Raw genomic sequence first — 13,340 nt, 5'->3', positions numbered from 1 at the left:
AAGACTACTTTCACTTCTTTACCTCATAATCTTAGTCTACATTTGGTATTTCCTCATGTACTCAGCAGCACCAGAGAAAGCAGATTTGCACCCCATATCTTGTACGAGCTGCAAACCAAAGGCACTGATAATGATGTCCAGAACTATTAACTTGAAATGCTTCCAATTCAATTACACAGCCAAGTTACTCTTCCTCCATTACTTTGAAGGCCTTGCACTGCAAACCAATTTCAAGAGCCAACCTTATGAACTACCTTTTGGAAGTTCAGGTATGTGATGTCCACACACATCCACTGATCGATAATTATGAAAAATTAAGATATTCAATTTTCATGAACCCCTTTGCAATTAATGCATTCCAACCCAAATTGCTTCTTTTGATAGGAAAACATACCTTCAAACCCTGATCATGATTGGCTGATGAACTAAAACAAAGCAAGAATTTTCCAACTTCCCACTAGCTTTAAGTTCCAATACAGTTCAAGCACACACCTGTCTAAAACTGCCTTCTAGACTTTCTCTTGGATGCATTCCATCAACATCCAGCAAAAAAATCCCTCTGTAAATGGGACATTGTTACTGATCTCATCTCCGACTCCAAAGGCTGGAGATGGATAATGCTTTTGAACTTCCGTTCTTACACTTACTCTCTCAAGTTACCCTTTAATGGAAACCTATTAAGAAAATCTCTACATACTCAAATTTCTGATTTAGAGGGAACAGGATAAGAGTAGTGGTGAACTGTCAAATCAGGTGCGATGTCAAGAAACATGTATATTAATGCAGTGGAAACCAGCAGCACAGATTTATCCAACAGCCAATTGTATGTCGTGGCAGAATCATGAAGCTTTCCTTTCATAAGCAAAATCTGGCATAGCCTCCTTCCCTGTGTTTGCTTTGCAAAACTAACTTCACGGATATCCTTTTGGTTGAGCTTTTGGTGCCAAAATCTGGGCAGATAGCCACAACCAACTCCCAAAACAACAGATTTTTGCTTTGAAAGCAAATTCGCATGTGCTTAACTTCCAAGGCAGTTAACAGTTTATATAGCCAAATCTGGCCTCCACTTCCTCACATAAAACTCAATCTGCTGAAAGAATGGCACAATTTGCAAGAGACCAGAGATGGTCTCCACTGTATTAATATACACATTTCTTGACATTGCACCTAATTTGACAGTTCACCAGTTTTATCTCATCCTCTCTAAATTTGAGTATGTGGAGATTTTTTTTAAATAGGTTTCCATTGAAGGGTAACCTGGGAGAGTGAATGTGTGAGAATGGAAGTTTAAAGACATTATCTATCTCCAGCATTTGGAGTAAGAGATGAGATCAGTGACAATATCCCATTTACAGGTGAATCCAGTTCAAATCACATGGTGTTCCAGCTTGCACCGTTATGAATTAGATATTGGATAGTATTGGCACAGACTTGAGACACAAAATGCAGATACAGCTTGCAGGAGTGGCAAATGCCATCAAATCCAAGAGGCAGAGTCAGAATTGTTAACAATATTAATTTAGGAGAAAGATGACAAATCCTATTCAGATGTGTAAAATTCAGAAATAGACCAACCCATGTAAATCTCCCAAAGAGGATCCTTTCTGCATTGGATATCCAAAATATCAGATCTCAACAAAATATTTATATCATAGCAAGAGAAATACTTGGTTTCAGGACATTTTCCACTACTTCAAGGAGCAAAAGTATTTGCCTACTCAAATGCTTCTCTGTAAATATTTTCAAGTTAGGATATTATTCAAATCTATCTTCACTTTTTTTAAATAGTAGCATTCATGCAAACTTGAGTTTCCTACTTAATGCGTAGGTTATAATACAAAGTGGTTAGAGTCGATAGTGTTCAAATAGCACTTAGTTTATCCTGATCGTAAAGTTCCTTCAATGCTCAATTCTGTTGAAAAGGCATTAAGCTAATAATGGAGTAGCAATTTGATATTTTAAAAATAAAAATGATCAGAATACATTGTCCATTGCTGCTTTGAAATGTTGGATATTATTCCATTATAATTTATCCCAAAATAAGTAGTTGTAAAATGTACTATTTCCAGTCATCTGCACATTTTGTTACCACTATTTACCTCTTTCCACCCCAGTCTTCCTCCAACCCTTCATCACTCAGTGCAGATTAATACTTAAATATCATTGCTCGTAAATCCCAGTCTACCAAATGCAAGCAATCCACAGCATCAACTTTATATTCTGATAACCATAAATTTCCCAACTCTGCTGTTGAATTTCAGACTTTATTCTTTAGTGCAGTAAGGAAGTTTGCCACAAAGTAACCATTTCATGAAGACAAGATGCAAAGGAGATTTTATTTTTCCCTCATTTATACATAGGACTTATTTACAGTTCATAACTTTATTAAAATGGCAGCTCCTTAAATGTAAATAGTTTCAATTCTACCTTAAAGAAAACAGTAAAATATCAAAGCAGCATCAATTTGAACTGTTTACCCTTTTTCTCTATAAACCATTTTTTTAAACTAGCAGCTTGGGTATGTAGCCACAATGCCTCCAACGCACCACAGGTCAACTGTATTTCAAGCCCACTTAACAGAAAAACAGTTTGCACCATTAAGTCAGCAAGAACTGAATATTCAACATTTATTGTAGAATGTTACTATTCAACCCTCAAAAGGGGACATGTAATCAACTGACGTACTGCTGTCTGCTTTAACATTTCATCAGGCCACACAGCAGTAAAAACAGTAGTGCTTTACCGAATGAAGCTTTGGTCTGGCTGAGAAACAAGCATCCCTTTATTCAGACTCGCGCTTACAAAATTCTTCAGATTTTCTATGCTAGCAACAACATGGAGTGTGTAATGCTGAAAGTTAGCAAATAACCCTGAAAGTCTTAATTTGAAACCCAAAAGTAAATGTGCCGCTAGAATTATTTTTAGCTCCTGGTTTTGCCCAAATTATATTTGCTGGTAGTCAAATTTAGGCATTTAGCAAAAAATTAAACAATTTCTTTGCATTTAGGAATGTACATACAGGATACCATGTTTTATAAAACTAAAAACTTTCAAGCTGCCTACAATATTTTTCAATCAGTAGTTTAATCCAATATTTAAAAAAAAAACACAAAAGTAAAGCTCTATTCAGTGTTTGACAATTAAGAAGGGCGAAAAACATAAATAAGGCTTTAATTTGGCAAATCAAGGTGCAAACCAAGCACCATCTTCAAACAGAAGCTCCTTCCTTCAGCACTCCAGTTGCCTAAAAATAAAAACAAAAGCAGAATCTATTATTTCTTGACATTTTAATGGACAATTTGGTTTACATGCATCAATAAAGTAGAAGACTCAACCAGTGACTTCCTGGATGTGAAGTATCAAAACATCGATTTTGCTAGTAACACCACAGCCTATCAGCACCGAGGACTGACAATTTTCCTGTCAGTCGACCAGCCAATCCACCTGTATGATTAATAGATTGAGTTTTATTACTCCAGACTCTATAGGTGAGCCAGGCTGCTGGTCAATTGCCACCCCAGGTCTTCCCAGCTCAATTACAGATTACACAGTTTCTCCCAAACCCAAGGGTTAACTTTGTTCCAAACATCAATGTATCATCTTGGGCCACAGCAGCCTAAAGAAATTTCATTCCCTATCCTTTCACGGCCCTCTCCCAAAACTTAGTCCCCTATTGGTTAGGAGAAACAAAAACTTGGGTAGCAGTCCTCATTAGGCATAAAAGAATCAGCAGCTCACAAAGCAGCCAAATTCACCATCTGACCCAAAACAGACCAACTATTCCATTTTTGAAGTTGAAAAGTAACTTGGGTCAAGATCAATTTCAATTATTCTCCAAAAGGAAGTTCTCCACATTTTAAAAAAAGCTTAACTTATTATCACATAGCAGCTCATGACTGGAGCATACTGAATGTGTGGTTCAAAGATTGGTAATGGGAGAAATGAAGAGGAAGTTTTTGGGAGGACCTTCTCCTGAACTGTACTGGGACAAGCATACTAGCAAATCAAATACGTGTACAAGTAAGGTCACTGTAGGGAAGTGGTAAAAAGATAGAACTTAAAATGAGAGAAATCACCACCAGAGGAAAAAATGCAAGAAAACCTAAAGATTGAAAAGTCCCCTAGAAGCTGAGGGTTTGCCTTGTAATGTCTTAAAGGAAGTGATTGCAGAGATTATGGGCACATTGTGATCTACCAAAACTCCCTAGATTCTGGAAAGGTACCAGCTTTTTTAATCTTAATGTACTTGGCATTTGTAACAGGATGGTGATCTGTTACACCTACAAGTATGAGTATAGAAAAGCCAATATAGATGTGGTTGCAAAATGACCACTACTGGGACTCTGAATATTCATGAGTATTTGACATTTGAGGAAATTGGGAAGGAAAAGAAAATGAGGTAAGGTAGCTCTGTTAATCAAGGATAAGACTAATACAGTAGTAAATGATTTTTGTTTGGAGGACCATAGATTTTGGGTGGAGATAAACAAGGAAATAAGTACCTGATGGAATGGTTTTACAGCCCCTACTTGTAATACCTACACTGTAGTCGTGGACCATTCAAGAAATAATGGGGTCTTGTAAGTAAGGTACTACAATAACCATGGGAAATTTAATCTTAATATAGATTGGCCAAATTAAATTGCCAAAAAAGTGCATATCTGGGATATTCCTTAGAATACATTATGGAACTAACCAAGTAGGAAACGAGATATTTTAGAGCTGGCAATGTCGAATGAGGCCGGAGTAGTTAATGGCCTCATAGTAAATGATCTGTCAGGCAAGAATGTTCATTACATGATGAATTTCACATTGTGTGAAGGTGAAAAATTTAACATCTTAAACTGAAATAAATATAATTACAAGGATATGAGACAGCTGGCTACAATGTATGGGTAAATAGGTTAAAAGGTAAAGTAGCAAAGTAGTGGCAGACATTGGGAGTTATGAAATATCTTGCTCAAAAATGTATGCCACCTCAAGAAGAATGCACCAATTGTGGTTAAACAAGTTAAGGACAGTGGCAAATTCAAAGATGTACGATGTGGCAAAGATTAATGGTAGTCAGAAGAGAGGAACTTTAAGAAAACAGCGAAGAGTACCTTTTAGAAAAAAAGAGGGAGAAGTTGGAGTGAGAAAAAAAACTGAGGAAGAAATACAAGAAACAGTAAAAGCTCTTAATGTAGCTAAATAGGAAAGAGAATGAGACTGTGGAATTAATAATGGGAAACAAGCAAAAGGTAGAAACTTTGAACAAGTATTTTGTATCTGTCTGCACAGTAGAAAACATCTCAAGAATAGTAGAAAATCAAGAGTCAAAAGGATGGAAGGAAGTTAAATGAGAAAAAAAATGCAAGCAAAATTAAAAGGAATAAAGACCGACAGTCCTTAGGACTTGATGGCCTGCACCTTATGGTCTTAAAAGGAAGTGTCTGCAATTTTCCAAAATTCCCTTGATTATGGAAAGGTCCCAGAGGATTAGAAAATTGCAAATGCAACACCACTATTCAAGAAAGGAAGGCAGCAGAAAGCAGTAAGCTACAGACTGGCCAGCATCCATCAATGGGATCCACTCTTAAGGAAGGAATGGTAGAAAATACTGGAGAATCACAACACAATCAAGTAGAATCAACATGGTTTTGTTAAATGGAAATTATGTTTGACAAAATTTATTGGGGTTCTGAGGATGTAGCAAGCAGGATGGTTAGAGGGGAGCCAGCAGATGTAATGGATTTGGATTTCCAAAATGCATTTGATAAGATGCCACAAAGGTAGGTTGGGGGTGATATATTAGCATGGAGAGAGGATTGGCTCACAAACAACAGTTGGGAAAAATAGTTCATTTTGAGATTGGCAAACTAACCAGTGGAGTACCAGAGGAAGCAGTGTTGGGGCCTTAGTAACTTACAATCTATATAAATGGCTTGGAATGAACTGACTGTATTATATCATCAGCAAATCTGGTATATGGGTACAATGTTTTTAAAGTGTATCCCTGATAGAGGCTGCCAAGAGAACCTAATGTAATGGATCTGGCAGAATTGATTAAATAAAAAAAAAGGTCCCAAGCCAAAGCAACAGCTTTAAAAAAGTAAATTTTCTGGTTAAATGTTGCTTGTAAGTTCAGTTAAGTGCCAGAGTACAGAATTTTTTTGGTAAGATTATTTTCAATCATGTTTGAAAAGATTAATAATTGTTTCATTTATATCAGCCCACGAAAATATGATTTGAAATATTATGTCACATTTGTTAATTAATAAAAGTGATACTCAGAACGCAGCACGGAACAGATGTTAAATTTCAAAGCCAAAGAAAAATCGAAGCAAAGATTGATGACATAACAATTCTCTTTTTGCTTTGGGAAAACAAATCGAGGGGATACAGGGATGATTTTAAACACCTTTGAAAAGGTACTGCTCAAATGTGAAACTTCATTAGTTGACTGCCTTGATAGGCTTGGCTGTAAACATGAAGGAGGAACAAGTTTAGTTCAGAAAGGTTAAGATTGAAAAAACCCTGGTTCAGCCTCAGCTGGCAGACTGCTGTGCCCAGTTCTGAGTGACAGTTTAGGAAAGACATGAGGTCATTAGAGATATAACAATTCACAAGGACGATCCAAGGGATGAGAAACTTAACTTACAAAGATAGATTGGAGAAGTTGGGACAGTTTCACTCGGATAAGGAAATAGTCAAGAGGCAACTTGAAAGAGGTCATTCAAAAATCAGAGGTGGTTGGACAGAGTAGATAGGGGAACACCGTTCCCACTGGTGTTAAGATCAAGACTGAGGGGGGTCAATAATAAAATAATTGGCAAAAGAAACAACAAAGCCGTGAGAAGAAACTTTCATGTAGTGAAGATCTGGAATGTGCTGGCTGATAGTCTGGTGGAGGCTTGAAACATTCAGGAGGATTATTCGAAATTGTGCAGGGTTGCAGGGAAATGTTACTAGGTGTACTACTCATTCGAAAAGCCGGTGTGCTGTATACAAGTAATAGGCCTGGTGGCCTACTCCCAATTCCTATTAATGCTGCCCCCCATTCAATACAATCATGGCTGATCTATGCTGGCCTCAACTACTTTGTCATTTTCCTGTAGTCCCCTATTCTCTGATCTATCAAATATTTATCACCTCCACTTTGATTATTTCTAATGATCTAGTCTCCCTTAGGATCAGAGTTCCAGATATTCATCACTCACTGCAATAAGAAGTTTCTATGCACCTCAGTTTTAAGTGACTGGTCCCTTATCTTGTAACTATGTCCCCTTGTTCGAGACTCCCATAAATGAAAACCTCTCACCACCTACCCTGTCAAGCCCCCTCAGGATCTGACATGCTTGAAGAAAGATCACCTCTCCTAAACACCATATAGACCAGACTTTTTAGTCTCCCTTGATAGGAAACCCTCATCCCAGGAATTAGCCTGGTAAATCGCTTTCGGATTGCTTCCGATATTACTATATCCCTTTTTCAGGAAAGCAGTCCAAGACTGCATACAGTATTCCAGATGAGCCCCCAACCATGCCCTGTACAATTGCAACAAAACCTCCCTATTTTTGAACTCCAACCCCTTTCAATAATAGCCAAAATGCCATTTGCTCCTTTTACTATTTGTTGGACTTGTCCGTTTGCTTTTTGGTGATTCATGCACTAGAACACCTAGATCCCTCGATACTTCACTCACCTGAAGTCTCTCACAATTTAGATAATCTGCTCTTTGATGCTCCTAACATGCATGACCCCTCACTTCCCCAAGTTAATCTCTACTTGCTATGTTTAGCCCAGTCACCCAATGTATATCCCATTGCAGAATCGCAATATTGAAACATGTCCTTCCACCTATCTTTGTATCATAAACAAATCTGGAAACCTTACATTCCTCCAGATTATTAATGTAATTGGTGAACAATTGTGGGCCAAGAATTGATCCTTACAGTACTCCACTAGTTACATCTTTGAACTCTGAAAAGGATCTATTTATTCCAACTCCCTGTTTTCTATGTGACAGCCAGTTTTCAATTCATGCTAACACACTTCCTCCAATTCCATGGGCTTTTACTTTATGCACCAGCCTCTTATGCAGCATCTTATCAAATGCCTTTTGAAAAATCTAAATACAACACAGCTACAGTTTCCTCTCTATCTACTCTCCGTTACGTCCTCAGAATTCAAGCAAATTTGTCAAACATGATTTACCTTTCATAAAACCTATAATTATTGTAATTTGGTGAAGAAATGTACAAGTCTAAAGTAGTCTGCAACAGACTAAAGACCACGCAAAGGTAAGCCATAAAAAAAAATAGAAACAGGACAAATGACATCTTTGAGCAGTCCACAAAATCAGTGCTGATCATCTAACTGAATCAACTTTTCCAGCTAGCCCCAATATTTCCTAGATTCCCTCAAATGAGTCCAAAAATCTACTGAGTTCAGTGTTGAACACAGTTAATGCTGTGCATCCATTGACTCTGATCAGGACTTCATTGATTCTTTATCCTGAGATTGACTCCTAGGTTGAAACTCTCCAGTTGTGGAAAACAAAAGAGTTTTCACATCTACCTTATCAAGCCCTTCAAAGTTTACATATTCGAACACTTTTTTTTTTACAAGCTCTAGAAAATACGCACTCTCTCCTCACAGGACTACCACTAATCTCAGGAATCAATCGAACGAATCTTTGTTGTATCCTCTCTAAAGGGTGTATCCTTCTTTCAGTAAAGAGACCAAAACAGTATATAGTATTGTTATAGGTCTCACTAAAGCACTATATAATGTAGCAAGATTTCCTTAGTCTTAACCTTTATTGCAAGGGGGCTGAAGTATGATATTCAATTTGTCGTCCTAATTGCATGCTTTATATGCATGTTATATTGTGTCTACAAACAGCTCCAAATTCCTCTGAATATCAAACTTAATTTTTTTAAAAAAACACTTTTCCATTTATCCTAAAAAAGTGGATAATTTCCCATTTCCTTCCAATAGACTCCACTGGTCTTGCCCATTCAAGAGTGCCTATATACCTTTGCATCCCTCGTTGCTGCTTATTTTCCCACCTAGCTATGTATTGTCAGCAAAATTGGATGATACAATACATTCAGTCCCTTCATCCAACACACTGGATGTAGACTGTAAATAGCTGAAGCGCAAGGACTGGCTTCATGGCACTCTAAATTGTTACAACCTACCAAAAAAAAAACAAAACAATTATTCCTAGTCTGCATTCTGTCCAACAGCCAACCCACAGTCCAAACTAATTTATCAATTTCATGAACGATAGTTTTGTGCAACAACTTTGTGGTATCTTACCGAACTCCTTTTGAAAATTCAAAATATACTCCATCAAATCATTCTCCCTAACCCAACTTTCAGCTACAACATCAAAAAGAATCTGCAAAACACTGCTTCCCTTTCAGAGAACTGTTCACTCTATGATTTTCTAAGTGCTACATCAGCATGTACCTTGCAACAGATTCCATTATTATTCTTACTATTGATGGCAGGTTGACTGGTCTGCAAGTTCCATTTTTTCTCTCCCTGCTTGACCAGCAGGATTAAATTTGCTACTTGCAAATCCATAGGGACCACTGTAGACAATGCAATTCTGGAAACAAAATTATTCCTGTTGTCTCTGTCGCCACCTCTTAAAATCCTCAAATGCACAGTCATCAGATCCAGTGACAATTTGTTTTTGTAACGAAGTGCTGGAAAAGCTCAGTATGTCACAGCATCTGTGGTGAGAGAAGCAATGTCTGATGTAACTCTTCTTTGGAAGATCTCCAGTTCTGAAGGGGAGTCATATTGGATTTGAAACCTTAACTCTTTCACTCCACTGATGCTATCAGGCCTGCTGAGTTTTTTTTTAAGAACCTTGCTTTTATTTCAGATCTCCAGCATTCACATTATTTTGCTTTGATTTAGAGGAATTAGATGGTTTTTAGGTTCATTAATTTCTCCATCCTTTTAAACTACTCATGAAATTTAGTTCCTTTTGTTCTCATTGGATCCTTAGTTCTCCATTATTCCCAATAATGTTTTTTGTTTCTTCAACTGTTTATCATGTCATTTCCTTATCACCCACTTTAATTTCACCTGTTTGCCTCTAACCCGCATTTACTTTTGTTAATCATTTCCTTTTCACATATCTGTAGAATTCCTTACAATTTGTTTTTATGTTTCTAGTTAATTTACTGTTTTCCCGCTCTATCTACAGCTTACTCATCCTTGGCTGACTTCTAAAATCTTACAGCCCATTACTCTTTTTTGGCCATATTGCAAGCCCCTTCTTTTAATCTAACACTATCCTTACTTTCTCTAGTTAGCCACAGCTGCCCTATGGAATATTTATTCCTCAAGAAAATGTAAATCTAACCAGTATTATTTCTTTACGAGTTCACCATTGCTCATTTACCATGTGTTTGAATCTGATTTATCTTGACCAACTTGTCCCTCATTTACTTAATTGATTAAGTTGAAACTCAACACCCTAGTTTTGGGCTTGCAACAAATATGAAATACAGCGTACTGAAACTTGTCCAGAGGACTGTTTGTTATAAAATAACCATTCATTACATAATACTGGATCTTAAAATAATCAGTCTGCCAAACTACTTTTACCATTTGGTTTGTCCACTTTATTGGATTATTGATCAGTTAAATTAAAAACTAGCTTTAACCAATGAAAGTGCTTTGTGACTATTAAATTATAAATGCTGACTGATACTAGTGAATTTATATATGTTAAACCCTTTGAAGTAATGCTGGAAGATTTCATTCAGATATTGTATAGATACCCTACAAATTATAGGTCACATTACTGACTTGGTACTTATTCAACATAGATTCACTTAATATTTTCTTTTCCATCCCTCATCCTCCACTCCATACAGGCACCAAAAACAAAAGGAAATTACTATTTTGGCTCCTCTTTGGTGTGCTGAAGTGACAATTGTGGAGAACATTAAGTTGGGAGACTTGGAAACAAGTCCGAATACAGAAGGAATTCAGTATTTATTTTGTACCTTTTGCTCAAACTGTAAAGTAACATGTTGAGAATTTTCCCTTCCTTTTGAGAGCTGAAGAATAAGAGTTCTTATTAGTTGCTGCAGTTGCATTATATTCTGATCAAGATCCACAGATGTTTTCTTGATGTCTAACTGTTCAGGAAAAAAAAAGACAATTAGCACAAACTTAGTAAACTACAAAATATGCAATAAGCTCACTTCCAATCCAATATTCCTGATTATATTTTTAAGCTCTGAACACAGAAGTCCATCCACATCCTAGAAGGGTAACATGGACTGGATTGTAACACAATAAGAGTAAAACGTAGTTGCATAAACTCAGTTAATCCCTGTTGCACAAAATTTAAGGTCAACTATCCATTGTTAGTTTTTCCTATCCTTTTATTGCATTAGGTACTCTGTCCCATTGTTAGGCCAAAGGTTTTATGCAAAATCCCTCAAATTTCCACACCAAAATACATAGCATGATTTTCTATCCAAACACCACAGTTTTATATAAAAAGGGGCGTGAAGAGTGAAAATGTTCTTAATTAAAATATTTCCTGTAACATATCAATTGGTCTGACTAATCTCTGGTCAAAGGGATAAGCAAGCAGCTTGTTCACATAAGCATGTTTTGCTGATCGAAAGGATGTGTACACCCATGACCATGAGGAGAGGCTAAGAAAATAACAATGGGTGCAGGCAGACCATTCCCTATCAATGGCAACAGATCTGAAGCTGTGTAACTAGCTGAAGATTGGAGTGAAAAGTCTTTAAGATTTTCATGACTACAGTTAAGTTGCCTGCAATTTGAAGTTAAGTAGCATTCAAAGTATTCCCATTAGAAATGGTATATACAACAGCACTGTTCAAAATATTAGAACTTTAATGCCTGAACAGAATAAAAGTAAACCAATTTGCTGACTAAATAACAAACAAACATTTAGATAGAATTCAGCAGTTTTGCGTGATATCGTTCATACATGAAGTTATCCACTTTGGTAGAGCAAATGTGAGGTTATCCACTTTGGTAGTAGGAGGGATTATTATTTAAAGGGTGAAAAGCTGCAGCATGCTACAGTGCAGAGGGACCTGGGGGTCCTTGTGCACAAATCGCAAAAACCCAGTCTGCAGGTGATCAAGACGGCGAATGGAATGTTGGCCTTTATAGCGAGTGGGATAGAATATAGAAGCAGGAGGTCTTGCTGCAACTGTACAGGGCACTGGTGAGGCCGCAACTGGAGTACTGTGTGCCGTTTTGGTCCTCTTATTTGCATAAGGATATATTGGCCTTGGAGGGAGTACAGAGAAGGTTCAGCAGGCTGATACCAGAGATGAGGGGGTTAGCTTATGAAGAGAGATTGAATAGACTGGGCCTGTACTCATTAGAGTTAGAAGGCTGAGGGGGGGATCTTAGAGACTTACAAGATAACAAAGGGGCTAGATAGGGTACAGGTAGAGAGATTCTTCCTGCTTAGAAAGGGGAACAGAACTAGAGGGCACAGCCTCAAAATGAGGAGGGAGGGGCAGTTTAGAATGGAGTTGAGGAGGAACTTCTTCACTCAAGGGGTGGTGAATCTCTGGAATTCACTGCCCATTGAAAGTGGAGGCTACCTTGCTGAATATATTTAAGTCACAGGTAGATAGATTTCTGACAGGCAAGGGAATTATCTTAAGGGTTATGGAGAGAAAGCAGGAAAGTGGAACTGACCCACTTCAGATCAGCCATGGTCTTATTGAATGGCAGGGCAGGCTCAAAGGGCTAGATGGCCTACTCCTACTCATATTTCTTACGTTCTTTTGTATTTTCTTTATACTATGACAGCTACTTTCCTCCAAACAAACCTCTCCTCCTACACTCGCAGAGCTCCCTTTCTCCATTCTATCCCACCACATGAATTGGGCATTTCACTCATTCACAAGCCTCCCAAAGTTGATAACTTTACCCCTATTCCTCTTGCCTGCAGATGTATGTGCTCCCCAGCCATCAACTGAATTTCATTTCACAATGTCACATTTCTTATGCCTGAGTAATGTCTGTTTAAAACTACAAGTATCAAACTGCACATGCTAACCTACAATACTATTTATAATAGAAAAACTGCATCTTAAACTCCATATCTGTTATTGTTAACATCTAAATATCAGTGGAACTTTTAAACTTTGGGACAGTCACAAACTCCAGTATTCATCAACTCTGTAAGTTGCAATCTTTCAATTATTTATCCACCAACCTTGCACAACAGTTCCCCAGTCCTAAAACATCACCAAAATGTCTCAAATTACAACAAAATCTCCCAATTACATTCTCTTGCCCACAACTAGCCAAATGGCCTC

General features: G+C 37.4%; 1 protein-coding gene across 7 annotated transcripts in view; it reads right to left on the bottom strand.

The window, feature by feature from the left end:
* Positions 1 to 2,317: 2,317 nt before the first annotated feature.
* ktn1 (kinectin 1) overlaps positions 2,318 to 13,340 on the bottom strand; it is a 118,432-nt gene continuing 107,409 nt past the window's right edge. For all 7 annotated transcript variants that reach the window (XM_080202749.1, XM_080202747.1, XM_080202750.1 and 4 more), the window contains 2 exons: positions 11,019 to 11,153; positions 2,318 to 3,244 (listed from right to left, as the gene is read on the bottom strand). In XM_080202749.1, the coding sequence (XP_080058875.1) occupies positions 3,209 to 3,244; positions 11,019 to 11,153 (171 nt within the window). In that variant the 3' untranslated portion in view covers positions 2,318 to 3,208. The remainder of the gene's footprint in view (positions 3,245 to 11,018; positions 11,154 to 13,340) is intronic.

Source organism: Carcharhinus amblyrhynchos, chromosome 14 (genome assembly GCF_965287045.1).
Source record: "Carcharhinus amblyrhynchos chromosome 14, sCarAmb.v2.hapA, whole genome shotgun sequence".
In the NCBI taxonomy this organism is placed as follows: domain Eukaryota; kingdom Metazoa; phylum Chordata; class Chondrichthyes; order Carcharhiniformes; family Carcharhinidae; genus Carcharhinus; species Carcharhinus amblyrhynchos.
This window is presented reverse-complemented; position numbering and strand designations above follow the sequence as displayed.